General features: G+C 41.0%; 1 protein-coding gene and 1 long non-coding RNA gene across 3 annotated transcripts in view; one reads left to right on the forward strand and one right to left on the reverse strand.

The window, feature by feature from the left end:
* The window catches only part of LOC115944040 (uncharacterized), an 892,253-nt gene extending 880,080 nt beyond the window's left edge, over positions 1–12,173 (reverse strand). The window contains exon 1 of one of the 2 annotated variants that reach the window (XR_014140819.1): positions 12,115–12,160. This is a non-coding gene — a long non-coding RNA (uncharacterized LOC115944040). Of the gene's footprint in view, positions 1–12,114 lie in introns of both variants that reach the window. The other variant, XR_014140818.1, reaches the window with a different exon arrangement.
* Positions 12,174–12,218: 45 nt separating this feature from the next.
* Positions 12,219–20,736, forward strand: PSMD7 (proteasome 26S subunit, non-ATPase 7). The gene is made up of 7 exons (XM_006742526.3): positions 12,219–12,397; positions 14,454–14,545; positions 15,385–15,477; positions 16,208–16,305; positions 16,859–16,939; positions 19,008–19,099; positions 19,774–20,736. Exons 1-7 carry the CDS (start codon positions 12,324–12,326, stop codon positions 20,216–20,218), a joined length of 975 nt encoding a protein of 324 aa, XP_006742589.1. The 5' UTR covers positions 12,219–12,323; the 3' UTR covers positions 20,219–20,736.
* The last annotated feature ends 781 nt before the right edge of the window (positions 20,737–21,517 follow it).

Raw genomic sequence — 21,517 nt, forward strand, 5'->3', positions numbered from 1 at the left:
GAGCGCTGTGAATTGTGCAAGACTGTTGAATCACAGACCTGTACCTCTGAAACAAATAATACAATATATGTTAAAAAAAAAAAGAAGAAGACAGCAGGAGGGGAAAAATAAAGGGGGGGAATTGGAGTGGGGACGAACCATGAGAGACTATGGACTCTGAAAAACAAACTGAGGGTTCTAGAGGGGAGGGGGTGGGAGGATGGGTTAGCCTGGTGATGGGTATTAAAGAGGGCACGTTCTGCATGGAGCATTGGGTGTTATACACAAACAATGAACCATGGAACACTACATCAAAAACTAATGATGTAATGTATGGTGATATAACAATAAAAAAATTTTTTTAAATAAAATCTTAAAAAGAAAACACACACACAACAAACATAAGAAAGAATCAGTGAACTTGAAGACAGATCATCTGTAATTATCCAGTCAAAGGAGCAAAAAGAAAAAAGGATGAAAAGGAATGAAGAAAGCCTAAGGGATTACAGGATACCATTAAAAGAAACAACCTATGCATTATGCAGAAGGAAAAGAAAGAGAGAAAGGTGCAAAAAATTTATTTAAAGAAATAATGGCTAAGAACTTCCCAAATCTAGGGAGAGATTTGGGCATCCAAATTCATGAAGATCGTTGGTCCCCAAACTAATTCAACCTAAAGAGATCTTTTCCAAAACACATTATAATAAACTGTCTAAAAGAAAAAGAGCGAATTTTAAAGCAGCAAAAAACAAGAAAATTCTTCACATATAAGCGAATGCCCCATAAGGCTATCAGTGAATGTCTCAACAGAAACTTTGCAAGCCAGAAAGAGAAGGATGATGCATTCAAAGTTCTGAAAGAGAAAACCCACTGACCAATACTTTACCCAGTAAAGATATCCTTCAGAAATGAGAGATGAGTAAAGACCTGCCCAAATAAACAAAAGCTGGAGGAATGTAACAACAGTAGACCTGCCTTACAGGAAATGCTGAGAGGAGTCCTTGAAGCTGAAAGGAAAGGACTCCAATTAGTAACATGAAAATATGAGAAAAAAGAAAACACACCTGTGAAGATGAGTATATGGTCAAATGCCCATACTCTAATACTCTAATGTGACAGTGTGTTAATCATTTAACTCCATTATAAAGATTGAAGGACAGAAGTATTAAAAATAACTATAGCTACAGTAACTTGTAAATGGACACACAATATAAAAAGATGTGGAGTGTAACATCAAAAACATAAAATGTTGGAGGCGGGAGTAGAAGGGTAGTTTAATGCAAATGAAGTTGTAGTTATCAGCTTAGACTACTGTATCTATAAGCTGTTTTACATAAGCCTCACAGCAACCACAAAGTAAAAATCTACAAAAGATATAAAAAAAATAAAGAGAGGGAATCAAAGAATTGTCTGGCTAACATGGGTACATCAGTAGGTATATTATCATCCACTTTAACAGATGAGGAAACAGGATGTCGAAGTGGACACAGGACTGTGTGATTGTAAAAGCTGTGCTATTAAACCACTGTGCTCTTCTGCCCTGCTAATGTGACAATATAATTCCACAAAAATAACAATAATAAGAATATATGACTACGGAAGAATTGAAAAACAGAACAATAAGAAAATGCAGGGACGCCTGGGTGGCTCAGCTGGTTAAGCATCTGCCTTCAGCTCAGGTCATGATCCCAGGGTCCTGGGATCGAGTCCCGCATCGGGCTCCTTGCTCAGCAGGGAGCCTGCTTCTCCCCCTGCTTGTGTGCACTCTCTCTCTCTCTCTCTGACAAATAAATAAAATCTTTTTAAAAAAAGAAAATGCAATACACTACTAATTGTCATTACTACCCAGGGGCAACCACTATTAACGATTTGGTGTATTTCTTTCCAAGCCTTTTTCCTGAAGCATTATCTACTAATATTTCATATTAATACTTAAGTACTCAGTGAGTACTTAAATTAGTATTTGGTATTTCTTATACTTCCTAAAAAACCTCACATCACAGTTCAATATGTAGCAAAACAAAACCCACCCCTGAAAAGGTTAAATTGTAAGTAGAAGGCAATACACAAATTGAGGGCCTTACTTGCAAACCAGCCTATGATATTTATACATATAGGCTTACTCAAAAATATGGAAACTTGATTCAGAATCGGGTGCCTGGGTGGCTCAGTTGGTTAAGCGACTGCCTTCGGCTCAGGTCATGATCCTGGAGTCCCGGGATCGAATTCCGCATCGGGCTCCCTGCTCAGCAGGGAGTCTGCTTCTCCCTCTGACCCTCCCCCCTCTCATGTGCTCTCTCTCTCTCTCATTCTCTCTCTCTCTCTCAAATAAATAAATAAAATCTTAAAAAAAAAAAACATTCAGAATCAACTGAAAGGTCAGCACAGTTTGTATAGACCTCTTGGCAATTCAAATGTTAAGTTACCTGCATTCCGGGAAAGAATCAAAAGTAAAACACAAAATTATAAGAAGTTTCTAAAAGCCTGGCTTTGAGAATTTTACTTACTCAACAAATGTTCATTATCGAGTGCTATTCTGGCACTAGCCTGCCCTGGGATCCAAAAAGGAACAGTACAAAATCTCTGTCCTCTAGGAATCGTCATTCTATTGTGGGAGCCCAAAAATAAAGAGACTAAATGATACAATAAGTCCAAGAACAGACCACATGTCAAATACTTGAGTCTAACTGTCCTGAGGGCCAATGTCCTCACGAAGGTTCCTGCACTGAGACCCAAAGGATGATGTAGGGGTTCTCTAAGCAGGTAACAGAGGGAAAGACACTGCAGGCAGAGAGAATCCTATGTCCACACCACAGCAGTATTAGCACAGGCAGCCAAACCTGAAAACCTTCATTCCACCGCGGTCACTGTACAATTAAATCAATGTGGCTGTACCCAGCTAGATGCAGGGCAATCTAAGATCTCTCTGAGTCCCAAAAAGGCACAAGAGAGAAAATTTTCCTTGCCCTCTCATACTCCCACTCATTCAACATACCACCCACTTCCCAAGACAATGAGACAAAGCCCAAAGAAAGGAAAAGTGAAACACATCTGGCCACCTTTCTCATGTTCTTCCTTCACTTCCCTTGACAGGAAATTTACCTTCTTTACATTGTATCTTCATTCTTCCTGACTCTCCCTATGCCTTAATGGTAAAAAGAGCATTTCCTTAAACTACCAGAGGACCCTATAGTTTAGTGAACTGAGATCTCCAACCTAGGCTGGAAACAAAAAGAGTAAAAAGATCTAGAAAATTATCTCTGAAGACAATGCTCTGGCTTGCAGAGCTATTAACTTATTGAATAACCCAACTGTGTGTGTCAGAAGCTAAATATTATGTCTTTCTCTCTGACTTACTTCTTGACCCACACCCTCCCCACAGATGGAAGCCTCCTAAAACCTAGAGCAAATGTTTTGTATGGAAAAGGCAAAAGACAGAAAGGACATTAATAATTCTCCAAAGACTACCTCCATTGCACATACACAATAGCCTCCATTAGAACAGATAGACAAGTTCATTATAACATAATCACAGTCCAATGCACATAGACACACATACATATCCCTACAATGCTTTCTGCCTTTGTATATATTATTTCTAAAAGTCTTACTTTTTCATTTCCTATTTTCTTGTATGTCACCGACTTTGATTAATAAAGTACTAGAATTTTTAAATTGTTTTCTTACTTTTATTATGAGATGACAGAAAAATCTAAAGGCCTCCTCTTAGAAAAATACCACAATTTTTTTCAAATGATCAACAGAGGCCTTGAGCTATGTATCTAATTTATAATAAGCAGAGAGCTATTTTTAGGCAGTATTTATTGAATATGTAATACTATCTTATATACACATATAATCACTGTTCATTGGCCATTGCATTCTACTTATTGCAGGAACCCAGAACTTTACTGTTTCTCCCACCCCAAGTATTTGTCAAGGTCCCAGGGATGTTGTGTACGCACATAGCGAGCCTGTAGTTTCCTTGGTTTTATTTCTTCCCGCTCTGACCCATCTATTGTATATCTCCATGGCCTCCAGGCCTGCTAACACTGCTAGATACCACCACCTTCTACAGACTCCAGTCTCCTGCTAACACCATTGCTCCAATACCAGTGCCTCAAGAAGCCAAAACCGCCAAGTGGGTACGAAGGGTTCTCTCCATCTTTTCGGGTTACACTGTTGGAGAAATACTATAAGCAGTGCTACTACTCGTGCATAAATGTCTCACAGAGCTTTTATGAAACTCTTCCAATCTTCTCATAAAACTTACCCAACGTGGCTTTCTGGCCTCAGCTTTAAGTCCAAGATAGGCTGAACTATTAGTCAAATCTGAGTGGCAGATACATACATTCTCAAGAATCACTGCTCTTCCTCCAAAGACTAAGGCTTAGCATTTGGGTCAAATGGATCCATCTAACTCTTCCCTTAAGAACAGTCCCACTGCGGGGCGCCTGGGTGGCTCAGTTGGTTAAGCGACTGCCTTCGGCTCAGGTCGTGATCCTGGAGTCCCGGGATCGAGTCCCACATCGGGCTTCCTGCTCAGCAAGGAGTCTCCTTCTCCCTCTGACCCTCCTCCCTCTCATGCTGTCTCTCATTGTCTCTCTCTCAAAATAAAAATAAAATCTTTAAAAAAAAAAAAAGAACAGTCCCACTGCAGATTTCTCAGTGATATATGCAAGTAGAATTCTAGTGGGCCTACCCAGGTTTGCCAAAATTTCCAAAGATGAATACCAGCAATGAATACAGCTTAGGCTGAAGGTGGTAAGTCTGCTAAGTATAATTTTTTTTCTTCCAAACCTAATAAGATGATAAATAGGGACTATAAAGTTCAAAGTATTGCTGCCATGCTTATAGGACCAGTGTTCCATGTTCTGGAATTAACAAAAATAAAAACTTTTTCAAAATACTAGGGTCTGTAGGAGCTATCTCCCAAAATTGAAAGACAAGATATGAACAAGATGGCAGTACGGAAATTTCTAGTACTCATTACCTCCCAGAAACATCAATTTGAACAACTATCCACATGCAAAAATACCCTCACAAGAGGTAAGAATTCAAAGTAAAGGGTTACAGCACCTGGGTAGACACAGAAATAAGAAAAGATGCATTGAAGAGAATGGGAAAGATAGTTTCACATTACTCCTGTCACCTTTCCCCCAAGCCTGGGTAGCTTAAAGGAAAAGAGACATCCTTCTTGTGAGGGAAGGAGAGAAGAGTGAGCACCCAACTTCACCATGAACCCCAGTACTGGGCCCGCACCAACAGGCCAAATCCCGCAAACCCAGGCTCCCAACCCACCCTACCTTCAGCTGGCTCCTGTGGCCCCAGGTAGTTCCTATGACCCCAGGCTCCCAGCAAGCCCCCATGAACTCAGGCTCCAAGTGGACTCCCACAAACCCAGGCTCCTGGCCAGCCCCAACACCAGACCAGCTCCTGTGGCCTCAGGCCCCCAGCCCATCCCAGCACCAGTTCCCTACTAAATTTAAGCTATAATCTAGACGAAATGAACCTTACAGACATACAGAACATTCCACCCAACAGCAGCAGAACACACATTCTTCTCAAGGGCACATGGAACATGGATTATATGTTAGGTCACAAAACAAGCCTTAGCAAACGTAACAACACTGAAAGCATACCAAGATTCTCTTCCAAACACAACAGCATAAAACTAGAAAACAATAAAAGGAGGAAAACTGGAAAATTCACAAGCATTTGAAATTAAACAACATCCTCCTAAGCAACCAATGGTTCAAAGGAAAAACATCAAAAAATAAATCAAAATAGATCTTGAAACAAATGAAAGTTGAAACACAACACACCAAAACTTATGGGATATAGCAAAAGCAATTGTAAGAGGGAAATTTATAGTGATAAATACCTACATTAAGAAAAAAGAAAGTTCTCAGGGGCGCTTGGGTGGCTCAGTCAGTTAAGCATCCAACTCTTGATTTCGGCTCTGGTCATGATCTCAGGGTTGTGAAATCGAGACCCACATTGGGCTCTGTGCTGGGCATGGAGCCTGTGCAAGATTGTCTCTCTCCTTCTTCCACTGCCCCTCCCCCGTCCCTGTCTAAGAAAGAAAGAAAGAGAGAGACAGAGAAAGAAAGATATCATATAAACAACCTCACTTTAACCACCTCAAGGAATTAGAAAAAGAAGAAAACCAAGCCCAAAATTAGCAGAAGAAATAACAAAGATCAGAGCAGAAATAGGGACCAGAAAAACAAGAGAAAAGATCAATGAAACTAAGCTATTTTTTAAACAACAAACTACATTGACAAGCCATTAGCTGAACTAGGAAAAAAGCAGAAAAATTAAATAAAATCAGAAATGAAAAAGGATAAATTACAATTGACACCACAAAAATATAAAGCATCATAAGAGGCTATTATGAGGGCACCTGGGTGGCTCAGTCGTTAAGCGTCTGCCTTCGGCTCAGGTCATGATCCCGGGGTCCTGGGATCGAGCCCCACATCGGGCTCCCTGCTCCACAGGAAGCCTGCTTCTCCCTCTCCCACTCCCCCTGCTTGTGTTCCCTCTCGGGCTGTGTCTCTCTCTGTCAAATAAATAAATAAATTCTTTAAAAAAAAAAAAAAGAGGCTATTATGAACAATTACACATCAACAAATTGGATGATCTAGAAGAAACAGATAAATTCCCAGAAACATACCAAGACTGAATCATGGGAATGCCTGGCTGGCGCAGTCAGTACAGCATGCGACCCTTGGTCTTGGGGTTGTGAGTTCAAGCCCTACATTGGGTGTAGAGCTTAATTTAAAAAAAAAATTATAAAAAGAAGAAAAGACTGAATCATGAAGAAACAGAAAATCTGAGCAGACTAATAAAAGAAGATTGAAGCAGTAATCAAAACTTCCCAACAAAGAAAAGTTCAAGACCAGATGGTTTCAGGGAAACCATCACTGAATTTACCAAACATTTAAGGAAGAATTAATGCCAATCTTTCTCACATTCATCCAAAAATTGAAGAGGGAACACTTCTAACTCATTTTATGAGGCCAGCATTACCATAATACCAAAGCCAGATAAGAATAACACACGGAAAACTACAGGCCTATATCCCTGATAAATACAGATGCAAAAATTCTCAACAAAAATACTAGCAAAACAAAGTCAATAGCACATTAAAAGTATCAGACACCACAATCAAGTGATATTCATATATGAGATGCAAGAATGGTTCAACACACAGAGAACAATAAACAAGATACACTGCATTAGTAGATTAAAACCATATGATCATCTCAATAAATGCAGAAAAAGTATTTGACAAGATTCAACATTGTTTCATGATTAAAACTCTCAACAAAATGAGTATAGAAGGAACATACATCAACATAATAAATGCCACCTATGACAAGCCCATAGCTAACATCATACTCAATGGTGAAAGGTTGAAAGCTTTTCCTCTAAGATCAGGAACAAGACAAGAAGGGCCACTCTCACCACTCCTCTTCAACACAGTCCTGGCCAGAGTAATTAGGCAAGAAAAACAAAGAAACTGCATCCAAATCAGAAAGGAAGAAATAAAACTGTTAAAACTGTTTCTGTTTGCAGATGATCTTATGCATGGAAAATCCTAAAGACCACCAAAAAATTGTTAGAATAAACAAATTCAGTAAAGATGCAAGATACAAAATCAACATACAAAATCAGTTGGGATCCTGGGGCTCCTGTCTAGCTCAGTTAGTAAGCATGTGACTCTTGATCTCAGGGTTGTGAGTTCAAGCCCCATGTTGGGTGTGAAGCCTACTTTAAAAAATAAATTTAAAAAACATGCTTATTAAAAAAAAATCAGTTGGGATTCTATATACTAACAATAAAATATCTGGAAAAGAAATAAAGAAAACAATCCCATTTACAATAGCATCAAAAACTACAATATACTTAGGAATAAATTTAACCAAGGGCAAAAGATCTGTACACTGAAAATTATGACACTGATGAAAGATTAAAAATGACACAAATAGGGGTTTCTGGGTGACTTGGTCGGTTGAGCATCTGCCTTCAGCTCAGGTCATGATCCCAGGGTCCTGGGATCCCTGGGATCAAGTCCCGCATCAGGCTACCTGCTCAGCGGGGAGTCTGCTTCTCCCTCTGTCCCTACCCCCTGCTCATGATCTCTCTCTCTCTCTCTCACGCTCTCTCTCTCTCTCAAGTAAATAAATAAAACCTTTAAAAAAAAATGACACAAATAAATGGAAAGATATCCCATGCTCATGGATCAGAAGAATTAATATTGTTAAAATGTCCATACTGCTCGAGCTATCTATAGATTCAATGCAATCCCTACCAAAATTCCAATGACATTTCTCACAGAAATAGAAAAAAACAATCCTAGAATTTGTATGGATTACATTTGTAAGGATTACAAAAGACCCCCAAATAGCCAAAGCAATCTTGAGCAAAACAAAGCTGGAGGCATCATACCTCCTGATTTCAAACTTTATTACAAAGCTATAGCAATCAAAATAGTATGGTAGGCATAAAAAGAGACACATACACCAATAGAACAGAATGAGAGTTCAGTGGTCAATATTTGACAGGGAGCTAAGAATACTCAGAGGGGAAAGGATAGTCTCTTCATTAAATAGTGCTGAGAAAACCAGATAGTCACATGCAAAAGAATGAAATACATCACTCACAAAAATAAACTTAAAATGAGTTAAAGACTTTCATTTAAGACCTGAAAACGTAAAACTCCTACAAGAAAACATAGGGGAAACAGATCCTTGACACTGATCTTGACAAATTTTGGACATGACACCAAAAACGTTAAGTAGCAAAAGCAAAAATAAATGACTGTGACTACATCAAACTAAAAACCTTCTTTACAGTAAAATAAACAACCTATGGAATGGAAAAAAAAAATCTGCAAACCATATATCTAATAAGAGGTAAATATCCACAATATATGAAGAACTCATACAATTCAATAGCAAATAATAATAATATTTAAAAATGGGCAGAGGATCTGGACATTTTTCCATCCATACAAATGGCCAACAGGTACATGAAAAGATGCTCAACATTAGTCATCAAGGAAATGCAAATCAAAACCACAATGAGGTATCATCTCACACAATAATAACATGGTTATTATCAAAAAGACAAGAGATAACAAGTGCTGGCAAGGACAAGGAGAAAAGGGAACCCCTGTGCATTGTTAAAGGGAATGTAAATTGGTGCAGCCACTATGAAAAAAAATATGAAGATGCCTCAAAAAACTACCAGAACTACCATATGATTTATGGTAGTTTATTTAGTTATAGCCCACTTCTGGCTACAGATACAGAGGAAATGAAATCACTATCTGAGATGTCTGTACTCCTGTGTTCACTGTGGCATTATTCATAATGGCAAGACATAGAAAAAACATCAGTGTCCATTAATGAATGAATTGATAAAGAAAATGAATGAATGGGGGAAAAAAGGAATAGAAAAAAAAGTTACACATATATAATGAAATATTATTCAGCCATCAGAAAGAAAGAAATCCTGCCATTTGCAACACGGATAGACCATAAAGGCATAATGCTAAGTGAAATCCATCAAAAACAAATACTGTATGATCTCACTTATATGTGCAATCTTAAAAAGCTGAACTTACAGAGAGTAGAATAATGGTTGCCAGAGGTTGAAAGGGTGGGAGAAATGGGTGGAAAAGTGCAAGTTTCCAGTTATAAGATGGGGATATAATGTACAGTATGGTGACTATACTTAACAATACTGGTTTATACACTTGAAAGTTGCTAAGAGAGTAAATCTGAAATGTTCTCAACCCCCCCCCAACACACACACACAAAAGGTAATTATGTGAGGTGATACAGGTGTTAACTAACCTTATTGTGGTAATCATTTTGCAATATATATGTGTATCAAATCATCATGCTGTACACATTAAACTTACACAATGTTATATTAATTTAAATCTGGAAAAAGAATTTAACATTAAAAAAAAGAAAAACAAAGATGATCAAAGGAGAGGAAAATGTATTATCCTTAAGGTCTCATCAGGTCCTCTTCAAGTTAAGTCCAGAATTCAATGAACAAAAGAAAGTGGATTTCCTATACCTCCTTCTGCATTCCTCTGAATGAATTCAGCCCCCTGTAGTGGCTACAATATGAAGTATGATTTCAAGACAGTTCCATTTAAAAACGGAGGGGGCAAGACAGAAAATACCTTCCTTATGATTTCAAGCCATCTTCTTTAAACTCTTTACATATTTTAGTAAAAAAATAAAGCTTTCTTTAGACTCCAATTCTTAAGTCTTATTTGACACATGAGAAAAATCAAAACCTATCTTTGATCTTCTGATACCTGTTAAATTTTTCATAACAAAATTGGAGGGAGGGAATCCTTCCAAGCTCTTTCCATAACAGATACATGTCTATCCTGTGTTGAATAGCATCATACAAGAGATGAAACAAGAATTATCTACTTTGGGGATGCCAGGGTGGCTCGGTCTAAGTGTCTGCCTTTGGTTGGAGGTTGTGATCCTGGGATCCTTGGATGGAGTCTCACTTGGGGCTCCCTGCTGGGTGGGGGGAGGAACCTGCTTCTCCCTCTAACTGCCTCTCCTCCTGCATGTGCACTCTCTCTAATAAATAAACTCTTAAAAAAAAAAAAAAAAGCTTAAGGGGCGCCTGGGTGGCTCAGTCGTTAAGCGTGTGCCTTTGGCTCAGGTCATGATCCCAGTGTACTGGGATCGAGCCCCGCATGGGGCTCCCTGTTCCACCGCAGGAAGCCTGCTTCTCCGTCCCCACTCCCCCTGCTTGTGTTCCTGAAATAGCTCTTGCTATTTCTCTCTGTCAAATAAATAAAATCTTTAAAAAAAAAAGTTTAAGAATATCTACTTTGAATCAGGCACTAAACAATTAGCAAGCATGCTTTAACACATCACATAATGGAGGCTGACTTAAATTTTCTTTATCTTAAAGTTGTTATCTTAAGTAGTAGCTATCATTACTAGCCAAATCAAAAACATGAAAATGAATGAGGAAAATCCAAAGCAATGTTCCCAAAACTAGGAAGAGTACATATAATGAAACTGATGGGTAGAACCCAGATAAGAATTATCAAAAGCTCCCTGATTACAGTGGAAGGAGACCAAAATTCAGAGCAAAAGTCTCTTGGTTATTCTTCAGAGAGGTCAGATGTGACCTCAGGTGCTACGGGGAAGGTAAAAGTTGTTCAGACAGGGCAAACGGGCGCCTAGACGGCTTAGTCAGTTAAGTGCCTGCCTACAGCTCAGGTCATGATCCAGGGGTCCTGTGATCAAGTCCCACTTCGGGCTCCTTGCTGGGCGGGGAGCCTGCTTCGCCCTCTGCCTCTGCCCCCCCCCACCCCCGTTCATGCTCTCTCAAATAAAATCTTAAAAAAAAAAAAAAAAGGACAGGGCAAACAATAAGCAAATAAGTCAAGTTGCTTAAGTATTGTTTTTGTTTACACAAACAGCAACTTAAAATTAGAAATACAAACCTGTATGGAATTAAATAATTTGCCTCCTTCTGCAAATACGTTTAAGTTTTTGCCTCCCGCATTACCCACTTTAGTCCTCCTTTTTCTTTCCTAGCTAAATACCAAAACATATTTCGAATTAGTTTTTACCCTTACTTCAACCCTTAGCTAAGCTTTCATTTGAAAATCAACCTGAATTATCTGACTCGAGGCACAAACTGAATTCTTCTAGCCCTAATTAAATGGTAGTAATATAAACAGGGAGAAAAATATAAAGACAGGTTATCTGCCAAGTGTCCATAGGAAATACTAAGGGTTAACTCCCCGGTAATAAGAATGAGATAAATTACCAAATCTACTTCAACGACGTGCCCTAATGCTAAAGATTTCAAGTTGAGAAACCCTGGAATATTCTGGCTTGAAACAAAGGTGAACATTTTCTGTGGTGGAAATATGAGTTAATACTTTTTTCTAGTCTTCAAACCGGGTGCGGGGGGGAGGCTGTGAACTGGGAAAGAACTAAAGCGAAAAGCCGCTGCAGGTAACGGTGCGGGCCCAATACCAGGAGATCAACCTTTATCAGTCTCCACTGCCCCTTTAGCTTCGAAGACCAGGGAAACTCGTAGCGAGTCACCCAAGCTGGGCCCCACCTTGCTCCGGCCTTTCCCCTCCTCAAGATGGCAGCAGGCGCGAAAATCCGGGACGGCGCGCGCGGCACTCTGGGAGCGGAAAAGGGGGACCGGGGCGGCGGCCGAGCCGGAAGAGGAGGAGCCGGGCCTGGAGGATCCGCGAGAGTCGCTGCTACTGCCGGTGTTTGCGGGTCGCAAGGAGCGGGGCCTGGCGGGCGGGGTGTGTCGCGATGCCGGAGCTGGCGGTGCAGAAGGTGGTAGTTCACCCCCTGGTGCTGCTCAGTGTGGTGGATCATTTCAACCGGTGAGCGGGTGCGCGGGGCGGCCTATCGTGATCGCCGCTGCTGAGTCACTGGCACGCTGGGACGGCGCGGCGGCCGCCGGGGCGCTGAAGGGCCGGGGGGTGGCACTGACTCCCCGAGGGGCCCGGACCAGCCTCGGATCACCAAGCCTAAATCACCCCGCCTCGTCCCGCGCCCCCAGCCGGCACTCCGCGCCTTGGACTGCACGTTCCTTTTACCCAAGTCCGTACGCTGCCAGAGTATGGGGGGGAAGCTTCATTTAGCTCTGATCCCCCGGGCCTCGTGCCCATCTGTCACCTCGTCAGCCCCTTTTCACCAACAAGACTCGGTGCCTCGTAGGAAAGCCCTACAGATTTGCGCTTCTATGCCTCTGAAAGCTGTCACCAAAATTTTGGTCTCAGCGCCTTGAAGGGCTCCCTTGAAGAGCTGTGGTTTCTAAGCAGGCATCTGCTTTGACGGTAACTTAAAGTGTAGATTAGGTGTCAAGCTTTTATTTTAAAAATGAGAGTGTTAGTTGCTTTGGGCATTAATGAATAAGCTGAAACATCCACAGAGTTTCTTCCGCCTTCCCTTCCCTTGTTTTGGAGCTGTTCATCCCGCTGGACCTGTTACACGTGTTCATAACTTTTACAAGATAATTACTTGAATTGGCAAGTGTAAAGACCCACTTGGGAGCATCTGCTATAAAGTCAGTTTCGAAGTGCCTGTTCTCTTGGAACTTGCGTTGTACAACTACTCATTCAACCATAGCTAATAAAACGGTGAAGACTCCATGAGGTTTAGGGTCCCCAGTTCCACTGCTTTGTAGAGCCTTCAGCCTAATAGGATATGCGTGCATTCCCACTGTACAGTAAGTAGTCACTGTCTTTCTCCCTTGGATACTAGAGGTGCTAAGGGGACAAGCACCATTCAGCTCTATCTGGAGGACATAGTGCAGACAGACACTGCTAGGTGCTGTGTCATAAGAGATGTAGGGTTTTAAAAAAACAAATGGATTTTTGTAGACCAAAAGAAAAGCACATGAGTGTGGAACTTTCCTTTGAAGTGTGGAAATTCAGTGCCTAAGATTACCCCCCAAAATCAGAACCACCGGGGATACAGAAAACTTTGACCCAAATCCCAAATTTAGTAAGCATTTATAAATTTGCCAGCCCAAATGCTTAGAAAAATAGTACAGTGAAACCAGTGACTGTTAAGGAACTGTAGTTTGTTTTACAGTGGCCTCTGTCTTTCCTTTGAAAGTGGAGTTGTATTATGTCTGTGTCTCATTTGCTAGTGGTCAAAGGAGAATTCTACATGAAGGTCAGTGAAATGAGATTGTATCCGTGAGAGGTTTGACAAGTAGGTAGACATCCTGAAGTAAACTCTGACTCATTCAGCCATCCTGTCAGTGTGATTAGTCACCAGCACACTTCTGACTTGTGCCTGATTAAGCCATTCACAGAGACCACAGATGGCACACACGTACCTCAGCGTCAGAACCCATTTTCTGAGCCCCTAGAAGGTACAAAGAATTAGAACTTAAGAGTGGGGCATGTCCACATGGAATAGATATTCCAGAGAACAACTGGCAAGCCAGCCCATAAAAGTGGTTCTACTTTAGCATCTTTATCTCTGAAAATATTTAAGGATAGGGAAGATGAGGAAAGTTTAAAGGAGAAAACTGCAAAAGAAAAAGTTAAAGGTGGCAGCACAACTTAAATGAAATGTACTTTTCAAACACCAACCAAATAACTTTTTAAAACTCTTCATATCTGGGGGGGGGTTCATTTTCTCCATTTTCAGGTTCTAGAAACTTTGCAATTTTTCCAAGCATGTATTTCTTGCAGTTAACAGTGTAAAGACTGCCAATGTACAAAGTTGGTGAACTATCCATTATATTTACTAAAATTTAATATTAAGAACTAACCTGACACTATTATATTTGTTTAGTAGGGTTAGTTCCCAGGTAAGCTAAATTGTATCTGTACCATTGATATTTCCTATTGAGTATCTATCTAATTGTTGGGTCCATGACTCTGTGTGCCTGTCAGACTGACCTTCTGCTTCCTCCTTCAGAATAGGCAAGGTTGGAAACCAGAAGCGCGTTGTTGGTGTGCTTTTGGGGTCATGGCAAAAGAAAGTACTCGACGTATCCAACAGTTTTGCAGGTACAAATCTTACGTTCTGAGCCTGGGTTAAAATGTCATATATCTTTAAAATAAAAAAAAAAAAAACAACTTTTGTGGTTTCCATTTTTACTACAACCCAGAAATTCTTGTCAGAATTGCTAAAGTATAGGAGGAAGGCTTAAGGTTACTCACTAAACTGAATAGTAAATATTTTAAATTTGCAGGCCATATGGTCTCCATTACAACTGCTCAGCCCTGTATTGTAGCAGGAAAGCAACTATAGACAGTATGTTGACAAAGGGCTAGCTGTATGCTAGCAAAACTTTATAAAAATAGGCAGCTCTGATGTCTTTTGTAAATCCCTGCACTAGACTGTTTAACCATGGTTATGGGTTGGCAGGGGGAGATGGAGACCATTACCTTTTACTCAATGTCATGAACCTTTACAAGAATGTATCCTTGTATTTTACGATTAAAGTAACAACAAAGAACAAAATAATTGCTCTAGAATGAACTCTAGACTAGAGGTCATGAACTCCAGTATCTGAAAGGACCAAGCAGTAATGTTATTCATCAAAGGGAACTATTAGGAAGTGATGGGGCTTTCAGCAAACTGACAAGCATGTGTCCATTTTAAAGGGGGAAACCTCTGGCTGTAGCCAGTTGTTGCCAGGCCTTCCAATTTCAAGAGAAGCTGGAAGTCTGGATTTTTATATGAAATCTCCCAGTTTTTAATGAGAGCAACTCAAAAATAATTTTAATACCATGCTGGACAAACCAAACACTTAGGTGGATCCAATGTGGCCTAGGGGTCTCCTAGGCTAGTTCTGTCCAGCACCCTAAACTAAATCTTACTTTTTTATTCTCTCTCTCTTTAGTCCCTTTTGATGAAGATGACAAAGATGATTCTGTCTGGTTTTTAGACCATGATTATTTGGAAAACATGTATGGAATGTTTAAGAAGGTCAATGGTATGTCTTGATGTTTTGGTTTGTTTTTTAAGGCATTGTGGCATTGATTTATATGTGTGTGTATTTGTGTGTGTGTGCACCCAGGAACATGCCCCTGATGTCTTTTTGTTTCTTAGTATTCCCTTTTCTTTGTTTAATGTCAAGGGCTCTTTCACTTAGCTATACTTAAGTAAGACTAATGGTAGTAGAGGAATGAGGCAGAATAAATGAGAAACTAGAGTAGCAATTTAAGGCCAGCTAGACCCACCTAGGTTTTGGATCTAGCCCTCTGTAGCAGAAAAGTGAAGAACTATTAAACAAAATCCACTTGCCCCAAGAGCTTAAATACCATCAGGGTAAATATATTTCTCTGTCACATGTATCATTTTCATTTTATTTCATTATAGCAACCACATATGCTTTGGAAATGTTTATTCCCACAACATTCACAGTTCCAATCTCTGTGACCTAGACTTGCATTTGTTTATATGTTGCCTTGGACTTGTTTTCTAGTGTCATGTGTGACTGGTCTCAACTAGTCTGAGACACAGATATCTCTGCATTTCCCTCACTGCTTATTTTCTAAGAATTCTGTTTTTCAGTTTTAGATTTCACAAGTATGTCAAGATTTAAAATAGATGTCTGGAACTTTTTAAAAAGTAGAGAACATAAGGGCTAGAGTTCTTACCACCCTTTTTGAGGGAATTCTATAGATCTTCATGTAACAGTTCACTAATGTTTTCCTTCCCAGCCAGAGAAAGAATAGTTGGGTGGTACCACACAGGCCCTAAACTACACAAGAATGACATCGCCATTAACGAACTCATGAAAAGATACTGCCCTAACTCAGTAAGTGCTCTCTATGTTTAAAACTCTTGAATGATAATTCCTTGCCAGCTAACATATAAGCATCCAAGGAAGGATTCGGGTAGCAAATCATTTCACTGCTTTTTCTATAAACTGCTTGTGTTCATTTGTTTTGTACAGTATACAATAACCCAGGATATTTACTAAGTAACAGTAAATATGTGCTAAGTGCTTAATCCTCTCGGTAGCTAAATGGGGTGGTTCTCCTCCTTACAACAAGAAAACTGAGGTTCAGAATTGTTAGTAAGGTCTCATACATGTGGGGACCAGGATCAAACAACTGGCTGTCTTGATTCTGGCTTCCTCATGCTTGATAACCACACTATACTGCCTCTCAGCTTGTTGATGGATGGGAGTAAAGAGCAGAGCACATGGTGGGATCATATGAAATGTAGACTCATTTTTGCTGAAAATTCCAACTCTTTTCTGGTTGAATGAATGAAATAGCTTCAGTAATCATCATCAGTAGAATGGCTATGATTGTTCCTTATGTGCTTGGTATGAGGTGGTTTGCTAAGGTGTGTTTTTCTGCCAGGTACTGGTCATCATTGATGTGAAGCCAAAGGACCTGGGACTGCCCACAGAAGCATATATTTCAGTGGAAGAGGTCCATGATGTAAGTCCTCATGCTGTGAGCCAAGGAGATTAGATTCGCTGCTTATTGGACAATCTGGATTTTGTGTTGTTTTTAAGTCAACAAATCTTTTATCTGTTAACAAAGCATAGGTTGTTGATTTTTGTCAACAGTTTCATACTGTTTCTTTCCCCCTTGAGTTTTTGAATCCCCAAATTTTAAAAAGAGGGCCACAGAAATCTAAAATCCTCTTTTACACATGAAATTGAGGCTCAGAATTATCTTATGATTGCCCAGAGATGTTCACAACACAGTAAACGCAGAGCCTGGTGAGCTTAGTCTTAATCTAATGCAGTTTCCACCATTCGGCTCCTCTGTGCCAGCATTCCTTTCTCCTTGAAGATTTTCATTCCCTGTAGACGAGACACAGGTTTTCAAATAGAGTGAGTCAGAGCTGCCTGGAGCCAGATGGCAAGACCCATCTGTGTGATTTGACACCTGAATACTCAGCTCCACAGCATCCAGTACCTGCCGTGTGCTTTGGGTGTAGACACAAAGAGGTTCCAGAATATAGCTTTTCTTTAGTTCCAGGAAAACTAAACTGATTCTAGGGTAGCATTTGATGTGAAAATATATGTTTTGTTGTGAGCATAAAATTTTGCACTTGAGCTCAATCTTGAATTTCCAGAATCAAAAGTCTGAGGATAAAGTCTGCCTTTGGATTTAGATATGTAGATTTTATCCTTATATTCAGTTTTTAAATCAGGGAAAAGATTTTAGGTTAACTCCCTGCAAGTGTCTCTTGCACTGAGCTCTGTCCTCTTGTTTTTCTTTCTGCCTTGCCACCAGGGAACTTAGATTAAAATTTATTTCCTTGTTGCAGTAAGTCTTTCATCCTTAGTCTGATACAGTTGTTTGTTTTTGTTTTTTAAGATTTTATTTATTCATTTGAGACATAGAGATAGAGCATGAGCAGGGGGAGTGGCAGAGGGAGGGGGAAAAGCAGGCTCCCCACTGAGCCAGGAGCCTGATGTGGGGCTTGATCCCAGGACCCCGGGATCATGACCTGAGCCAAAGGCAGACGCTTAACCATCTGAGCCACCCAGGCAGCCCCTGATACAGCTTTTTAAGTTAATTTTACCCTGCCTTTTTCAAAAAGGAATCAGAGGTTCTTACACACACACACACACACACACACACACACACACACACAAATAAAGCAAGATTTTTAAATAGGGGACAGAAGGGAGATAAAGGCCACAATATTAAATGAAGCCGAGGAAAAATGAGCACCTGAAAAGGCATTCCATGCAGTCCTGACCATTCCAGCAGACAAAGTCAAGAGGAAAATGGCATTTGCAGGATTCACACTGTCCTGGAAAAAATAATTCCTGCAAACATTTATACCGCTTAATATAAGTTAAGTGACTTTCCCAAGGTCCCTCAGCTCCTTTGTGCATGGCAGAGCCAGACTTGGAACCCAGGCAGTTTGGCTCCAGAGTCTGCCCTCACTGCTATGCTGTCCTGCCTTGCAGACATTTTACAACCGTTACAGACCATGTACAGCCTCTTCTGGCGTGAGATCTGAGGAAAATTGCTCCTGAATCCTGTCAGGAAGCCACTAGGTGATACAGTGAACCATATACCTGAACGGACCCTTTGACTAATTCAGGCCACCAGAAAGCCGGTTATGCTGACTGCATTGTTTTGGTGCTCTGGCATCATTTGATCTGAAGGACAGTAGGTGGTTAAAAGTTAGATTATCTGACATCAGCTTGCCTCCAGTACACGTATTCTGTATACTGCCTGTTCTAGGAAGAACTATATGCTTTAAAAATCATCCTAATTGAGACTTTCTCAAGTGTCCATCCCCACAGTGGGCTTAAGGGATTATCAAGATTTTCCTCCGAGACAGGGAGCAGGGCCACTGCAGTGTCAGTCTAGAAGGCTGAGCTTTCAAAACAAACCTCGCCCATTTCTGCCGACACTTGGGAAGCCTAGTGATGCACCCATGAGGTGATATGACTGAAAGCAGAGGAATCAAGGTGTGAAAGGAGTATGTGCCAGGGTGTTTGTAAGTAAATAACTATAGTTCAGCCTCCTCTCCCAGGATGGAACTCCAACCTCAAAAACATTTGAGCACGTGACCAGTGAAATTGGAGCCGAGGAAGCCGAGGAAGTTGGAGTCGAGCACTTGTTACGGTGAGCGTCAGGACGGCATCGGAATCATAAGTGGCCCAAGAGGCTCTATTAGGAGTGGGGAGATCTGGGTTCCAGGCTTGGATCAGTGTCTCGAGTTATAGTTGATGACTGTGGATAATACATCTTGTCAGCAGTGTTGACTGGGACAGGAACACGTGTGGGAAGGAAATGTAGGTGTGCTTTCTTCCTGTGTATGTTGTTTTCAGTGAAGGTAGCCAGCTGTCTGCAGAGAAGCTACGTTAGGATGGGTTTTATTTTAAAATACTATAACCCTGACTTTATTCGAAAGGGTCATAGTTTTTCTCAAATAAGATTCCCTGCAATTCAAAAAGTTAGTCCTGACTGATGGAAGCTTCTCACAACATCATATAGATGGGGGTGGAGAAAATGCCATCCTTTTCAGGACCAGGGAGTCGAAATAGATAGCCTTTTTTTTTTTTTTTAAGTGAAGATGGTTTCATTTTAGTTCTCTTTTTTGAAAAATGTCCTGTGATAAGAAAGATAAAATATATGCCTCCAAATCAAAACTGAGGCAGTTTACGAAGTAACATTTTTCTTTTGAAAACTTGCCCTTCCTCACAAAGCTGGGTGTTTGCCTAGATTGTAAGACCCTGTGTGATAATATTAGTATACTGATGCTTCTTCCTGCCCTTTCTTCTTTTGGCTTATTACAGAGACATCAAAGACACTACAGTGGGCACTCTTTCCCAGCGGATCACAAACCAGGTCCATGGTTTAAAGGGACTGAACTCCAAGCTTCTGGATATCAGGAGCTACCTGGAGAAGGTGGCCACGGGCAAGCTGCCCATCAACCACCAGATCATCTACCAGCTACAGGACGTCTTCAACCTGCTGCCAGATGTCAGCCTCCAGGAGTTTGTCAAGGCCTTTTACCTGAAGACCAACGACCAGATGGTAGTGGTGTATTTGGCCTCGCTGATCCGTTCCGTGGTCGCCCTGCACAACCTCATCAACAACAAGATCGCCAACCGGGATGCAGAAAAGAAAGAAGGGCAGGAAAAAGAAGAGAGCAAAAAGGATAGAAAAGATGACAAAGAGAAAGAGAAAGATAAGGAAAAGAGTGATGGAAAGAAAGAAGAGAAAAAGGAGAAAAAATAAAACATGTAGCTTTTTAATTTGTAAATTAAAATCTTATAAACTAACTCAGTGTGCCACTAGAGGGTTCTTTTTACTTTAAGTGCTTGTTAAAAAGCTGTACTGCTGAGAGCTCTCTGGCCCGGGTCCCCCTCGCTGTGGCGGGGAAGCAAGTGCACAGAGGCACTGAGCTCACAGCCGAACGGCAGCTTAGGCTGCCATGCGTGGGGGATACGATAGCTCAGCCTTCAGGTCACGTGAGAAAAGTGAAGAGAGGTAAACAGAACCTTACTGGTACTCTTCACTGTTTTACCTATCAAACTGGAAGCTGAATTTCCCCCATCTCAGAAGACTCTTGAGGTCGGTTTTTGGCAATTTGCAGAATTGCAAAATGGAATGCATGAATTCCGTAAGCCTTAGAACCACCCTGAGTTCTGACCCCTCTGAACTCTGTACCCGGAGCTCTGGCATTATCAGGGCTTGGAATCCAGCTCCATATATTGTTTACCTTCGAAGACACAATTAAATGACTTGGTTTGTAAGTTGTGTTCTAGTCGTTTTTGATTCTGGGAGTGACAGTCCTTTTCAGAAGCAACCAAGACTTAGTTTTTAGTTGAAGCTGCCTTAAAGAATTTAGACTTGGGGGCGCCTGGGTGGCTCAGTTGGTTAAGCGACTGCCTTCGGCTCAGGTCATGATCCTAGAGTCCCAGGATCGAGTCCCACATCGGGCTCCCTGCTCAGCAGGGAGTCTGCTTCTCCCTCTGACCCTCCCCCCTCTCATGTGCTCTCTCTCAAATAAATAAATAAAATCTTTAAAAAAAAAAAAAGAATTTAGACTTGGAATTTTTCATGAAAGAGAGTCTCACTCCTTTAAAAACCACCTGATGGGGCGCCTGGGTGGCTCGGTTAAGCGACTGCCTTCGGCTCAGGTCATGATCCTGGAGTCCCTGGATCGAGTCCCGCATCGGGCTCCCTGCTCGGCAGGGAGTCTGCTTCTCCCTCTGACCCTCTCGCCTCTCATGTGCTTGCTCTCTCTCGTTCTCTCTCTCTCAAATAAAAAAAAATAATAAAAAATAAAAACAACCTGATGGTGAGAAGAGCTCTCAACTGAGCCCAGAAGACCTGGGTCTAGTTTGTGCCTCAGGTTTGTCATCTGTGAAGTCCCTAAAGCAGTTTTTCATAAGGGACACAGGGCAGTAGGCCTAGGTACATCAAACCCCAAGGTTAGTGGGATGTTCCGGAGGATGGAACAAAGTTTCCCCAAAAGAAGTGCTCAGGGCTCAGAACAAGTAAGTAATCATTTGACCTACAGGAGTCCCTTAG

This window comes from Leptonychotes weddellii, chromosome 16, assembly GCF_054177405.1.
Source record: "Leptonychotes weddellii isolate Sample4059 chromosome 16, ASM5417740v2, whole genome shotgun sequence".
NCBI lineage: Eukaryota > Metazoa > Chordata > Mammalia > Carnivora > Phocidae > Leptonychotes > Leptonychotes weddellii.

Bases quoted from the DNA above. Each gene is read 5' to 3' on its own strand.
- PSMD7 (XM_006742526.3), top strand. From the start codon at position 12,324: ATGCCGGAGCTGGCGGTGCAGAAGGTGGTAGTTCACCCCCTGGTGCTG. The intron at 16,306-16,858 runs GTAAGTGCTCTC...TTTTTCTGCCAG, and splicing joins AAAGATACTGCCCTAACTCA to GTACTGGTCATCATTGATGT. The intron at 19,100-19,773 runs GTGAGCGTCAGG...GGCTTATTACAG, and splicing joins GGAGTCGAGCACTTGTTACG to AGACATCAAAGACACTACAG.